The following is a 15,858-nucleotide window of genomic DNA, read 5'->3' as shown; positions in this document are numbered from 1 at the left end:
ACAGGTTTAGAACCAATGCTAGGAAGTTCTTTTTCACTCAGAGGGTGGTGGACACCTGGAATGCGCTTCCGGAGGTTGTGATAGGACAGAGTACATTACGGGGTTTCAAAGAAGGATTGGATAAATTCCTGATGGATGCGGGGATTGAGGGATACAGATAGAGGTATAGATAGGCAACCTAGAAAAGGACTTGGGGGTTTTGGTGGATAAAACAATGAAACCGGCAGCACAATGCGCAGCGGCCTCAAAAAAGGCGAACAGAATGTTGGGCATTATCAAAAAAGGTATCACTACCAGAACCAAGGAAGTTATCCTCCCGCTGTACAGGGCAATGGTGCGACCGCATCTGGAGTACTGCATCCAGTACTGGTCGCCGTACCTAAAGAAAGATATGGCGATACTCGAGAGGGTCCAGAGAAGAGCGACAAAAATGATAAAGGGCATGGAAAACCTCTCGTATGCTGAGAGGCTGGAGAAGTTGGGGCTCTTTTCCCTAGAAAAGAGGAGACTTAGAGGGGATATGATAGAAACTTATAAGATCATGAAGGGTATAGTGAAGGTAGAGAGAGACAGATTTTTCAGACTGGCGGGGGCAACAAGAACTAGAGGACACTCAAAAAAATTGAAGGGAGATAGTTTTAGAACAAATGCTAGGAAGTTCTTCTTTACCCAGAGGGTGGTGGACACCTGGAATGCGCTTCCAGAGGGGGTGGTTGAGCAGAGTACGGTTTTGGGTTTCAAAAAGGGATTGGACGAATTCCTGAGGGGTAAGGGAATCCAGGGGTACAATTAGAGGGTTACTATACAAGACAAAATGCTCTTGAGTAATAGATCACTACAGGTCATTGACCTGGGGGGCCGCCGCGGGAGCGGACTGCTGGGCATGATGGACCTATGGTCTGACTCGGCAGAGGCCATGCTTATGTGCTTATGTGCTTATGTAAGGGTATAGATAGAGGAATAAAGGGGATTGAAGGGTTTTAGGCAAAGGATCACCTTACAGGTCATGGACCTGATGGGCCACCGCGGGAGCGGACTGCTGGGAACGATGGACCTATGGTCTGACCCAGCGGAGGCAACTTCTTATGTTCTTATGGACTGGTTGGGTATACACTTTGTTGAGTGGCGACATTCTTTTGACGAGTTTAAGTGTGTGATAATTGATTCCATTCTTCTCTCCCAGAGATGGGGTAACCTCAAACGGAAATTATATCAGAAAGCCTAACAGTGGATATATTGGTCGAATATAGTCTGGCCTAATGGGCTTAACCACAGAATTGAATGACATGCATTTTGTTGAAGTACGTGCACAATTATTGGGTTTTGGATGTTCAGATTTCCTCTTTTTTTTTTTTTTTTTGTTCTTTCGATTTTTGCACTGGAAGTGGAATATTAAAAGAGGTTAAGAGAATGCGTTTTGAGCGTCCCTGTTGTTCTAAGGCACACATGACAGAATCAGAAGTATGGAGTTTTGGACTTTTCATATCCCTGAAGCAGCCGCAGAAAGACTACAAAGATTAGGGCCCTTCAGCTTGGAAAAGAGACTGCAGAGGGGAGATATGATTAAAGTCTTCAAAATCCTGAGAGGGGTAGAACAAGTACAAGTGGATTGATTTTTCACTCCATCAAAAATTACAAAGACTAGGGAACACTCGAAGTTACAGGGAAATATTTTTAAAACCAATAGGAGGAAATATTTTTTCACTCGGAGAATAGTTAAGCTCTGGAACGCATTGCCAGAGGTTGTGGTAAGAGCAGATAGCATAGCCGGTTTTAAGAAAAGTCTGGACAATTTTCTAGAGGAAAAGTCCATAGTCTGTTATTGAGAAAGACATGCAGGAAGCCACTGCTTGCCCTGAATCGGTAGCATGGAATGTTGCTACTCTTTGGGTTTTGGCCAGGTACTAGTGACCTGGATTGGCCACTGTGAGAACAGGCTATTGGGCTTGATGGACCATTGGTCTGACCCAGTAAGGACCCTTGTCGGGTTGAATATGGGATCCGGTGGAGATTGAGTTTAAGATGACAAGTATAAAGTGAATGCTGTTGTGAACTGGATTCCTGTTAATGGAGATAAATCCCCTTTGGTGCACATGGATAGCTTTTTTTTATTTTGAGACTTGGTTAAAAACGTTGTGGAGTTTTATTAATGCTGATGAGAATAAGAGACAGCCTTATGATACTGTGTGTATGGAGCTGACATGATGGGGGGGTTAGTCTTTTTTTCTCCACTTCTGTTTTACAGTATTGCCAAGTCTCTAATGAGGTGCCCTCTGTTTGACACTCATATAGCAATAGGTTTGTATTTGTGATTCATTTTTTATTGCTACCTGTGTGGTTTGTGTCATACATTAATTACCATGTGCAGTTGTAATAATGAATCTTTTTTTAATGTATTCTTTTGATCCTTTGTGTTTTGTATATATATAAGGCGTAGTTCTTTGTTTAGGTTTCAAAACACTGTCTAAACTTAGACAGTCAGTCAGTCATTCTCCTAGACATCTGTGTCTAGTAAATAAACTTTATTCCAAACACAAGTTAGTTGTTTCCGGGTCTATAAGGCAATTATAAGGAGATAACAACAAAGAATCCAACAACACTGCAGTGTAATATCGAATCGAACAACAAAAGCAAAAACTGCAGTGATGATGTATAAGATACCAAGTCTTTAATAAACAATTAATATAAATATAATCATAAAATAGGGGTCTTAATATGAACAATTGAATATGTATGAATGAAGCTGTATGTGAGTGAGATTGGCGACAGCAAGGAAATAATGTGAAAAGAGCAAATGTGTGATCAAATTATGGTTAATATGAAACATTATTGCACAATTGGAGAGAAGTGAAAAGATAGAGTGTGTAAAGCAAGTTAACTGTATTATAAAACAAAGCTGTGCTAAATTCATAAAGAGCTTACTTAAATACCAAAATGTGATCATGATGACGAAATGAGAAGTGGGATAAGTGAAATGTGCAAAGTGGTCATTTGTGATAAGGCGTGAAATAAATCATTTGCACAAAAAAGAGTGAGACTAAATAAATACATACCTATATCATGTCATATATAAGAAAACCTGATGGATAACAACTGGAATCAGCTAAAAAGAATATGCGAATCCATTATTGACAAAGGTGAGAGTAATGGGAAGAAAAAACATATTAAAGGAAAAAAGGGTTGACGTGAAGACGAGATAGAGAGGGTGTAAGAGATGTGAGGATATAAACATATCCAAGAACATTTGGAAGAAACCAACTGCAGCTAAAAAAAATGTGTTCCCAGAGCCGGACTTACTATATGGGCTGGGGGATACCCAATACTGCCTCACATGCCTCACTGAAGTGAATTCTTACTTTCATGGATTTTGGAGTTGTGAGAGTATTCAGGGTTTTTGGGGGGCCCTGGCCTCCTTCCTTCAAGGCCTGCTTCAGGCTCCTGTCCTTCTTTCTGTGTTTCATATGCTGTTTGCTCACTTCACTGCATTTTCTGTTTATACTTCTGCTGAAAAATTGTTTTTGAGCAAATGTTATATTTTGGGGAAGATGTGTATCTTGAACCACTGGCTGGCGGATGTTCCTCCCTCCTTTTGGTATTGGAGGAATAAACTTCATGAGCTTATGGGCTGGGAAGCCAGGCTGGCTTACTCCTCTCGTCGCAAGAGTAGAGACTTCGTTCAAACTTGGTCTTCTTACTTGGACAGTTTGTCACCGAGGAGTCGTAGTCGAATTTTGAACAGACTGCACTTGTATCCTATCCCACCTGTCTGACCTGGGATTCCATTTTCTGTTGGGAAGGGGGGAGGGGGATGGGGAATATGGGTCTGTTGGGGGGGTTGGGTCTCTTTGTAATCTTGAGAGGACATCAGAGTCCAGTCCTCTTGGGGGGGGGGAGGTGACTCTCTTTTTGCCTGTTGTTGGAAAAGTCTTAATCCTTATTTGTTTCATGTGGTTGTGAGTTGTTATTCTCTTTACCAATAAAAAAGATTTCATGTAAAAAAATGTGTTAAGACAAAGGAAAATAGCTTTGTGAAGCTTTAACATATGAACAGATGAAAGGGCTAAAGAGCATAATGACATATACAAAAGCATATGGAAGGAAACCAAACGTGGCTACAAAGAAAACTGCTCTGTGGGACGGATGCGTTATTTGTTGTCGGATAAAAAACTAAAAACTAAAACGAAGAGTACTGAGTGAAAATATATAATGAAAAACTAAAACAAGGACACATGTGGTTAAGAACACTGCTCCAAATTAAGGAGCGAGTGGTGAGATTGGAGCGTGAACTCCAGAGAAAACCAAGTGGTTAGACTGCTAAAAAGGGGGAACGTGAAGTTGCCATCTAGGGGAGTAATATAACATAACTTTATTCTTCTATACCGCAATAACCAACTGATTTCTAGGCGGTTTTCATCAAAGAAGACTGGACAATCAGTGAAATACAAGATGATAGGGAAATACAAAATATTTCTTATAAGTACAAATATTCTTTAAGAAAATACTATGTAAACTTTTAATTAGAATAACAATTCCCCAAACTCTAGAAAATGACCTTAAAAAATAGTAACATAGAAAAATGAAGAACTACGGACTTACCAGTAACCAGCTAAGCAAAAAGTGTAAGCTCCTAAGCAGTGCAAGACAAAAGCTAAAGTAAAAGAGATGTATTCCAAGCCCATGTCCTGCACACAGCTTCTACAGAACAGTTTATTTCCGACTGGCATTTTTATCCACAAATCTTTACCATAGGACAGGGGTGCCCAACACGTCGATCGCGATTGACCGGTCGCTCGGGAAGGCAATGCGAGTCGATCACGGAACCCATCCCGGGTTCCGTGATAGACTCATGTTGCCGTCCCGATCGACCAGCCGATCAGCCTTCCTCTCCCTGTGGTTCCCCACCGGTCATCACTTCATGCACACCCATTCTCGCTGCGTCCTTCCTTGCCCGACTGCCAGAACCCGTCTTCCTCGCGCGCCTTTGTCCCGGCGCGCTTTTGACCTGATGCCCTTGCTTTGTCCCGTAGAAAATCTTTGATAGACTGGGGGATGATGTCACTTCCTTCGGGAGAAAGCGGGAGGGAGGTCTAGGGAAGTCACGTCACTGGAGAGCTGAGCGCCGGCTGCCCCTGGCGGAATCAAGCCGCCAGACTGGAGAAAGGCGGTTCAGGAGCAGGAGGTGCTCTGCCCAAAAATGCAAGAACTGCTGCTGCTCTGGTATATTGAGCCTGAAAATGGGAAGTTGAGGAGGGGGGGGGGGGGGCTACGCATTTTTGTAAGTGCCGTGCTGAAAGGAGACTGGAACAGCTCTCATGGAAGGATTTATAGACTGGCTTTTTCTTTTCCTCGGCCCTGGGCGTCCGGAGATTTGGGCCTGCAGAAGCCTCACGCTGACCAGCATTCCTCTCCCCGACGTCAATTCTGACATCGGAGAGGAATTTCTGGGCCAGCCAATCGCTGCCTGGCTGGCCCGGAACTTCCTCTCCCACATCAGAATTGAAGGGAGCGGAACCCTGGTCAGCGCAAGGCTTCTGCAAAGAAAGCTTGGGGCGGTGGTGGCTTGGAGGCCTGTTTCCCGGTAGCGGTGGAAAACCTAGTGGCTTGGGGGAGGGCAGGGAGAAAGAAACAAAGGAGGCAGGCAGGGAGACAGAAAAAAGGGGAGACAGGGAGACAAAGAAAGAAGGGAAACAGAAATAAAGAGGGAACAGGGTGACAGAAAGAAAGTGGGCATGGAGAGAAAGAGAAAGAACAGGAGGCAGGGAGAAAGAAAGAGAAAGTTGGGGGAGAATGAGGTCTGGAGGAGAGAAAGCATAAAGGAGGCTGAAAGAAGGGAAGAAATATTGGATGCAGGAGTGGGCTGAAGTCAGAAGATGTCAGAAGAAGAAGTGCAGCTAGAGTGAAGTGAGAAGAAGTCAGAAGAAGAAAGTGCAACCAGAGACTCATGAAATCACCAGACAACAAAAGTAGGAAAAACGATTTTATTTTCAATTTAGTGATCAAAATGTGTCCATTTTGAGAATTTATATCTGCTGTTTATATTTTGCACTATGGCTCCCTTTTACTAAACCTCAATAGCGGTTTTTAGCGCAGGGAGCCTATGAGCGTCGAGAGCAACGTGGGGCATTCAGCGCAGCTCCCTGCACTAAAAACTGCTATGTGGTTCAGTAAAAAGGGAGGGGGTATATTTGTCTATTTTTGTATGGCTGTTATTGAGGCGACATTGCATAGTCATTTGCCTTGACCTCTTTGAAAAAAAACCCGGAATATGAATTATAATTAACATTTTCTCTGCCTTTCAGTGTGCTTTGTGGGGGTTTTTAAAAAATTATTTTATTGTTGGTAGATCATTTTGACTTGGTCATTTTAAAAGTAGCTCGCAAGCCCAAAAAGTGTGGGCACCCCTGCCATAGGACTTCATAAGGACCCCTGAAGAAGACATTCTGTCGAAACACGGACCATGTTGGGTCCAGGGTCCAAAGATTTTCAGCGGACTGCATCCTAGAGGTTTTTATGTGGTTTGCCGAGTTTTAATATTATTTTAATATTAATAAAGTCCATCTCAGGAACATTTCTTCACATTGGGTTTTTTTTTGTTTCTTCTTGGATTTGTCTGTGGAGATCATTGGGTCAATTTTCTTGTTTCCAGGCACCTGCCAACATTCTGTGATAAGGCTAAATTTCTATCACATCTCTCTATAGAGACTAGTCTATAGAACTACTAGAAAAAATAGCCAGATAAGACAAAAAAAGTTTTAAACAGCAAATAAGACAATAAGATTACCACAGAAAATGTAAACTTTTTCAATGCTGCTGTTACAGCTAGTTTCCTCTGGACTTAGTATGAAACAGTAGTGTTATAACTACATATCAGAAAAGCAGGTTAATACTGGTCATAAGTTCAAATGAAAATTTTTTTTAAAAAAACTACACACACACACTACTTCATACCAAATCAAATTTTATTAGTGGAGGTGTGGGGATATTGAAAACGTAGAAGTAATATCTACTCTTTCATAGCTCAGTGTGCACCCACTGTCTAACACAGGGGTGTCAAAGTCCCTCCTCGAGGGCCGGAATCCAGTCGGGTTTTCTGGATTTCCCCAATGAATATGCATTGAAAGCAGTGCATGCAAATAGATCTCATGCAGATTCATTGGGGAAATCCTGAAAACCCGACTGGATTCCGGCCCTCGAGGACCGACTTTGACACCTGTGGTCTAACACATCAACATAGCAGTGGGGATTTAAAAAAAAAAAAATTGTTCTCTTAATTCATCCACTTAGGAGCTGTTGGGTCACCATTTGAAAAACTTTTCAGAACAAGTCAGAATCCTCAGCTTTTCACAGCAGCATTTTGGTACAGCAGTTTCAAAATTCCTCTTCTGAATTTTTACTGTGCAGTGCTTTCAGCTTAATTAGTTTTTCGATAGCAGTAGTTACTGAAATTTCCCCATGAACTTTGTTGTCCCTTGTTCTCACATTGACAGCATTATTGGCCTTTTCTTTTTCTCCAACCACTGAAAAAGGAACAGTAGGCAGAAATATTAGCAGGTTATTACCTCTACCAATTCAATGTTAACTTTACAGATGCCATCAACTAATACCTTCTTTTAAGGCAATTTAATTTCCAGTCAGAAGGTGGCAGTATCATATCATTATGAAATAAAGCAACACTCATCAAACCTTGTGGTTGCGACTCCTGTAGCACAGCTAGACAAAGCATGCAACCCCTGAGGGCACAGGCTGCTGATGTTTCAATGTACAGCCTACCAAGGTCATGACCCCAAATATGGCTTTTACAAACCAATTAGGGGTTGCAACTATAGTTTGATAAACCGAAAAAGAGATTAGAGATGTGCACAGGGTTAAATGTCAAGGCTTTTGTTCTAAATTTTGGTTCATTTCACACAGTTTAAATTTTAATGCACATTAGAATTTAATGCATACTAGTCAACTTAATTTAGTGTAAACTAAATTTAAAGTATGCTAATGAACCAAATCAAACTAATGAATGCAAATTAATACTGAAAGGAAATAGGAACCCCTCTCCTAAAAACCTTCTTTGGTGTGTTTAGAATGCATTATTAGTAAGAACATATGCAGAAGCTGAAAACCCACAGAACCCCCTTCCCCCAATTAGAAAACTTGTCTAAAACAAATGTAGCATTAACAAATGAGGCCCACTTGGCTCACTCACTCTCTCCACTAGTGCTTAGGGTTACAAGACGTCGTCTGGATTTACCTGGACATGTCCTTTTTTTAGAGGACTGTCCAGGTGTCTGGGTGGGTTTTCAAAACCCAGCAGTTTGTCCAGGTTTTGAAAACTGATGGGAGCTTGGGGCTGCATCTGGAGGGCATCTGCACATGTACAGATGTGACGCGATGACATCATATGCATCCGCATCTCTGGACAGATGAGGGTTGTGTGTCTGGGGGGGGGGGGAGAGAAACGGGGCAGGGCCATGCATCTTGCTTTTTTGGATATAAAAATTTGGCAACCCTACTTGTGCCTACCTACTGTGCCTACTCTGCTCTTCATCTGTGGTCTTCTCCCTTTGGTCGTGAATTTTGACACCAGTTTGGTTCCTAGTGCCTTTGACAGAAGTCTTTTTCCTACCCATTCGCGTTTTCCTAGTGTATGTGAACATGAACTAAAATCCACGCCTAACAGCTTTAGGGCTGATTTAAGGCAAGAGCACTCTGTTTTAATCCATTTCTTTGCATCATGAGCAACAATTACTTCAGCTGTAATATTTGACCATCACTATAAATCATTGCTCTCTCTCATCTCTGGCTGCTCTATGAATATGGAAACATAGTACCCACAGGAAACCAAGCTTTCCATTAACCTATATGCACCTCTTGAAGTACATTAGACATGGATGAACAGATAATTTATTAACCACTGGGAAAAAAAATGCATCACTGCCTCTAATGCTCTGCTACTGCTAAGAGGTGGTTAGAGAGATTTTATGTGGTTTCTGTCACTGCCGATCATAATGGCAAGCAAGGTTTGATGCAGGGATTAGTTTCCAAAGCCCCAGTTCTTTCATAAGACAGAGGATGTGTGAGGTGATGTTCAATGGTATATAATGCTAAAGGGCACAAATTTGTTTAGCAGAACCCAAAATACACAAGTCCTCTCTATTCAGAACTTCAGTACTATACCTGAATATACACACTACTGCTATCATAAAATAGATGCTTGGAAGGAGCATATTAACCACACCATCCTCTGTACCATGTAGCTGGTTTTAAGAAATTTCTGGAGGAAAAGTCCAGACATTAAGACATGGGGGGGGAGCCTCTGCTTGCCCTGGATTGGTAGCATGGAATTCTTTGGGATTCTAGAATCTTGCTACTCTGGGGATTCTGCATGGAATGTTGCTAGTATTTGGGGTTCCGGAATCTTGCTTACTCTGAGATAATGGAATGTTGCTATTCCTTGGGTTTTGGCAGGTACTAGTGACCTGGATTAGCCACCGTGAGAACAGGCTATTGGACTTGATGGACCTTTGGTCTGACCCAGTAAGACTATTCTCATGTTCTTAATTAACCCCTTGACATTGGTATTAACAGACACAGCTTAACATGGTTCTCCATCCATCTTGTTTTTTTTGTTTTTGCTGGGGTTTTTTTTTTTAAACTAAAAATCTGTGAAATTCCAAAATTTAGCACATTTAAAGGAATGCCTTTTACATAACAAATGTTAGCCATACACCACACACATAATTACCTAAAATGAAGTTATACTGAGCCAGCTGTGCATTTCGTATTTTCTTATTTAGTGTACAGCTATGGTCCAGATCAACGTCAGTCATAAATCCTGCTTCAAAGAAGTGGTAACATACCTAGAAATAACGTTAAAATCATTTTAATGCTCCAATTTCAAATGGTCAGCACATTCCTGTAATAAAGCAGTGTGAAATCTATATTAGTATTTTGGGGTCCTACCATGTACTTGTGACCTGGATTAGCTACTATTGGAAATAGAATACAGGCTTTGATGGATCTTCAGACTGTCCCAGTATGACAACATTTATGTATTATGTCAAGAAGGGAGTATGATAAGACATTCACAGCCAGTCCAGGCTGTTATGGATAAATCACAATTTATCCAGAACAGCCACCATTTCAGCTGGGCCTTTCTAAACTAAAGGCTTAATTCTTAAGACAAAACTAGGAATAGTGTCATAGAAAATGATTAATAATCAAATTCAACAGGGGTGCAAGGGGGGGTGGTTGAGGGGAGAGTGCTGCTGGGGGGGTTTGGTCTCTGTGGGTCTTTGTGAAGGACTGACGCGAAAGATCCGATTGTTTCTGCATTTCCTGTTGGTTTGTTGTGCCCTGTATTTCTATCTTTGAAAATTTAATAAAAATGATTTAAAAAAAAAAAATTTTTCAACGAGGGCATTCTGAAAAAAGCCTATGTAGTATTTCTGGATGTGGCAGCATTTATGTGTATTCTTGGGTATCTTTATAAGTCCAGCAATCTTTTGTAAAATACTTAAGAAAGTGTGTATGTCCTATTTCTCACTTAGGGCTCCTTTTACAAAGGTGCACTAGCGTTTTTAGCGCACGCACTGGATTAGCGCGTGCTATAACACGCGCTACCCAAAAAACTACCATCTGCTCAAGAGGAGGCGGTAGCGGCTAGTGTGCGCATTTTAGCACATGCTTTTCCACGTGGTAAGGCCCTAACACACCTTTGTAAAAGGAGCCCTTAGCAGCCCTATACAAAAACCTGACTTTAAATCTTATAAAAATACAGTACTCCCCCGATATTCGCGTGGGTTCCATTCCAGGAACCCCCACGAATCTTGAAAAACTGCGAATACGGTTTTTCATGGGGGAAACTGTAGAGAGCAGCAGGAAAGGCAGGAGAGAGCAGCGCCAGCGAGTGCAGGAAATCACTCACTGTATGCTCCGACCACCTCTTTCTGCACTAAGTCAGGCCTTACCAATCAGAAGCTACTTGTCAAAATAGCTCCTGATTGGATAAGGGCCGACTTAGTGCAGGAAGAGGTGGTCGGAGCATATAGCGAGCGATTTCCTGCACTCGCCGGCGCTCCGGCTGCTCTCTTCTGCCTCTCCCGCTGCCCTCTCCTTGTCGGCAGTTCGCGGTTGGAGAATACCGTGAATGACCGGGACCGCTGACCGTGAATGACCGGGGGAACACTGTACCCCCAAATGTTTCTCAATTTTCTGAGCTTTCTGTATGATTTCAGTACTCTCCACTCAACTAGAGTCTTTCAAAAAAATAGACATTCATATTTTATTCTCCTTCATTAAAAAAAAAAAATTCCTAACCTTACCTCTTCAGCATATGCATCACAACCAGATCCCACAGGCACTACCATGACTTGACGAGGCGAGAGCCACAAAGGCCTGATTAAAAACAAAACAAAGCAAAAATCATATTTGAATGTTTAAAGTAGATATTACAAATAAAAGATCTTCCTTATAAAGCAAATCATTCTCTGTTCTCTTACACGTACTGAAGAGTCACTAGAGAATTCCACAAAAATAGCAGACTGGATGGTATTAAATGGGAGTTGGCCAGGTAGGAGCAGCTTAACTGAGTGCCACCGAATATCTTCACAGTCCACCGCAGCACTATCCAATTAGTGCCTGGCAGTACAGGGGCGGAGCCAGAAGTTATCCCATCACTGGCAATATTCAATGCTACTTCTGCTACTACTATAGAACAAGCAGCACTGTACATCTTGACCAATTGAGCTGAGTTATGACTTGGTGTTCTTCCACGCCTCGTTGGAAAATTGAAAAATTCTTCTGAGAATAACGGACTTGAATATATCCAGCAGCTACCACAGATAAGTTTACATATCCCGCTGGCTTTAACCTTGAAACGTTGATAGCACTTCAGTATTATGCTTTTTAAATTATTAATTTTGCACCAGCACTTTATATATTAAATATTATTAACATTATTAGTTGTGCACACAGTGGGGCCTATGATGGTGCACAGCGAGACTTGAAAGAGTGTCCCGCTTCATCACGTTAAGCCACAAGCACTGGTTTCAGCACACCACAGCTTAAACTTTTGCACCGAGGCCTCACTATTATATATTTATTTAAATAGACAGTTCCCTCTGTTGTAGGGTTGTGATAATTCGGCTGGTTTATAGTTGGGGATTTGGTTATTACTGTGGATAATTATCCAGGCAAAATGGGCTGCATAAATAGCACTTGGCTTGCCTGGATATCCAGCATTAAATAACAGTTGTGCCTGGATAACTTCCAGCAGCTGCCGATGATCCAGATATCTAGCACCCATAAGCCAGATATGGCCTGGAACTAAGGCCCAGATTCTGTAACCAGCACCTAAAGCTAGGCACCTGTTTCAGAAGTGCCCAACTAGATAGGCGCCTATCTAAATTGAATGACAAGCTCAATTAAGCTTTTTAATCAGCACTGATTGAAACATAAGCGCCTATCAAGAAAAAGGTGATTCTGTAACAAGGCGCCTCTAAAAATTTAGGCGTGAGTGTGGCTACGTGTTAGGCGCCTTCTTACAGAATCGCTGCTCTTAAGCGTGCTTAAGTGCATGCATGGGCGCCCAACTTTTAGTTGTGCCTAGAGCTGGCCTATTTATTGGGCGCCTCGAAAATAGGTGCCGCTCAGCACGATTCACTAAACAGCACCCAATTTTATTTGAATCGTGCTGAACACAGTGCCCAATTAGGCGCCTAACTTTTGGGCACTTCTTATAGAATTTGCCCTTAAGTATCCTGGTCTAAATCAGGCCATGTTGCCAGAGTTTTAAAAACTGCTAACCACTGTAGGCTGAATATTGACCTAAAAACTGCCTAGAACTGATGGAAACCAACATGGAGGTAGGGTAGGTAAATTCTCCCCAAAAATCTTGGTGATAAAGACTTTTTCATTTATCTGTGTTCATCTACAGTGGAGAGATGCTGCTAAAGATGGATGATGAGCAGTGCAGTGACCGAATGCAGATTAGAGAGCCTGTGCTGGGGCTGACAAAAGAGACGTTTCAAGAATGAAAGGGATGCAGCATTAAATATTGCCTGAAACACAAATGCAAGGAAGGAGATGGGAACAGAGAAGGCCAAAGAGACGAAGAAGTCATCACACCAACATATTTATATTTAAGATATTTATTAGTTTCTTCAGATTGGTGCAATTCCTGTGCCTTCATTGGCTCCTTCTCCACTCTCATCACCATCAAATGCAAAACACAGGAAGCTCCAATAGAAAACTTGCAAGACAAAAGTTCCAAGACCCCTTAATTCTGTGTGCCAACAAAGGACAAAACAGGGTATGGCAACTAGCGGTACAGTTTATCCCCAGTGTCTTTTCTGCTCCCAGTCCTCAGTTCTCCCCATCACAAAATTTGTCTTAAACTTACCACAAGACAGCCATGTACATAGCAGAGAGAATTAGCTAGGGGGAGGACCCTGTACTACTAGATACAACCAACCCAAGGACAAGTCTGAAGTAACTATTTTCCTCAAATGGGAGTCAGTTTTCAACCAGATTAGGAGCAGGCCTCTACCAACCAGCTCAGAAACTGCCCAGTTACCATCTTCCATACCTGCAGGAGATAGAAAAATACAGAACTGCTTGAATTGTATAGAGTCCTTAGAAGTACAGCACAATTCTGTATTCTCTATCTCTACCTGCTAGTTGAGATAGACTGGTCTGATGGCAATGCTAAGGAAGAATCATCACCAGCAGGTACATTTTGCTGATCATGATGCAAAAAAACAAAAATTGTCAAACACAAAATGATCCACAGATATTCCTGTACAACAATAAAGGCCTCCACTATACTAGAGACTTTGAATATTCACTGGAGTTTTCAGGGAAGAGCTTTACACAACACTAGACTGCAATCAACAAAATCTGTCCATAGCAGATATATGGAGTTTGGATAGGATCTCTATTGCAATTCAAATCAGAATCAAGATTTCAGTTATCATCTGTGTCATATTAATCTACAACGTTTGTTTATTTTGTGCAAGAGAAAGCTTTACAGACTGTTAAAACTCCATATGATCTTTTAACACCACATGGGCTTATCAAGCAGCAAAACTTTGGAAAACTTTACTGACTAATATTAACCAGGAATCTAATTTTAAGATTTTCAAAAAAAGACCTTTCTATTTCAAGAATTTGTTATTAATAATTTCTAAATATTGTAATACTATTTAATAATTTGTATCTTCATAATTATTTATGTAAACCACTGTGAACTTCATGGAGGTATTGGCAGTATATAAATAAAAATTGTATTGTATTGTTTCAGGACAAACACAATTTGGTCCCAAAATGCAAGAAAGCAATCATTTCATAAGATCTAGGTTACAGACACCTTGGATCAATGAAACAGTCAACTATTTCATTAGTCCACTGTGTCTATAACAAACATAATTTGGGACAGCTTAGGTGAGTCTTCATAACAGGGCATCATTACATACAGGCACTTAGATCCAGATTTGACTCTGAAATGTTATTTGCGTGCACAATATGATACCTACCATTTCCCTCCATAATTTTCAGAAAGAATGGCTATCATCCTCTCTACAGATCCCAGAATGGCTCGGTGAATGATCACTGGTCTCTTCTTATCGTCACCATCCTTACTGAAAAGGATACAAGACATTTACTGTTTATAGGGGTTTGTGGCAGAGATTCTCAACTGGTGACCCATGAAAGTGCGAATGCTTGTAAAAGACAGACTAATGGATCACAGGTACTACAAGAAGTCTTGCTCTTCCCCCTCATTCTTCACTGTGGGCTTCTGCAAGTCATCAAGCAGCACTCCTTACCACCTCCCAGTTTCTTTCTGGGGCCAGCAGTCTCAAGAAACTCTAGGGCATCATGTAAAAAAAAAAAAAAGTAGCAGCAGCTCACCCTTTCGTCAGCAGGAAGCCAGCCAAGGGTAACAGATAGAAAAGAAGGCATGACAATGTAGTAAAATAAAAATAAAAATACATGAGTAAATGTTTACTTATTTTTGGTGCACACGAACTTAAGCTGTTATTCCATCAGGGCCTTAAAAGGCCAAAATCAGGTGCAGTGGCATATGTATGAAGCTCCAATTGTAGCTGAATATTAATACTTTCTTCAGCATGGCTCTGATCGCACAGAAAAGCAATGGGTGCCAAAATAAATGTTTTACCAAGATTACATCCACCCTAAGCTTACGGCAGTACATTTTGCTTAGCACTCTGTAGACACTTGGAAATGAAACAATCATAAGACCCAAGCTAAAAAGGTACCAAAATGTAAGATGGGACACGGTTCTTTACAAACTGACCTGGCTGCGGTCAAAACAGCAAAAACAAACAGCTCACTTACGCAACATATGTAAGGTTAAATCGGATGGGCAGCTGGAAGTCAAGCTGGATGGTAGCACATTGATGGTATCTGCCAATAGCATCTTTGATCTTTATATCAATCTGCAAGGGGAAAAACAGGTGAGCTAAAGAACAGTACCTCATCTTCCATTATCAAATATAGCAGATACTAACACGCACAGAATATTTCATTACTAACCTTAGGACCGTAAAATGCTCCATCCCCTGGATTTAGCTTCCATGGTTCTCCAAATTCATTCAAACTGTTTTCCAGTTGCTATAAATGACAGAAAGAAATGTAAGGAGATGCTCAAGGTCCAGCAAAGAAGAGGAGGCCGATCTTCGGGCACCTGCACCAACGCATAGGACATGCCGGTGCCGGTGCTGAGGCCAAGATGGAACTAAGAAGCCTGTTCGGGTGGGTCTGGGGGATTTCAAGTCACAGCCGGGGGGGGGGGGGGAGGGTGCTGGATTGCGGCGGAGGGGTGTCGAATCGCAGGACGGGGTGCCG

At 41.7% G+C, this 15,858-nt stretch overlaps 1 protein-coding gene across 1 annotated transcript in view; it reads right to left on the bottom strand.

The window, feature by feature from the left end:
- Positions 1–7,144: 7,144 nt before the first annotated feature.
- LOC117348656 (threonine--tRNA ligase 2, cytoplasmic-like) overlaps positions 7,145–15,858 on the bottom strand; it is a 68,406-nt gene continuing 59,692 nt past the window's right edge. The window contains exons 14-19 of the mRNA XM_033921007.1: positions 15,547–15,624; positions 15,349–15,449; positions 14,526–14,630; positions 11,316–11,388; positions 9,737–9,851; positions 7,145–7,517 (exon numbers count right to left, since the gene is read on the bottom strand). Of these exons, the coding sequence (XP_033776898.1) occupies positions 7,369–7,517; positions 9,737–9,851; positions 11,316–11,388; positions 14,526–14,630; positions 15,349–15,449; positions 15,547–15,624 (621 nt within the window). The 3' untranslated portion in view covers positions 7,145–7,368. The remainder of the gene's footprint in view (positions 7,518–9,736; positions 9,852–11,315; positions 11,389–14,525; positions 14,631–15,348; positions 15,450–15,546; positions 15,625–15,858) is intronic.

Source organism: Geotrypetes seraphini, chromosome 14 (genome assembly GCF_902459505.1).
Source record: "Geotrypetes seraphini chromosome 14, aGeoSer1.1, whole genome shotgun sequence".
Lineage (NCBI taxonomy): Eukaryota > Metazoa > Chordata > Amphibia > Gymnophiona > Dermophiidae > Geotrypetes > Geotrypetes seraphini.
Note: the sequence above shows the minus strand (reverse complement) of the source record. Positions and strands in the feature narration are given on the sequence as shown.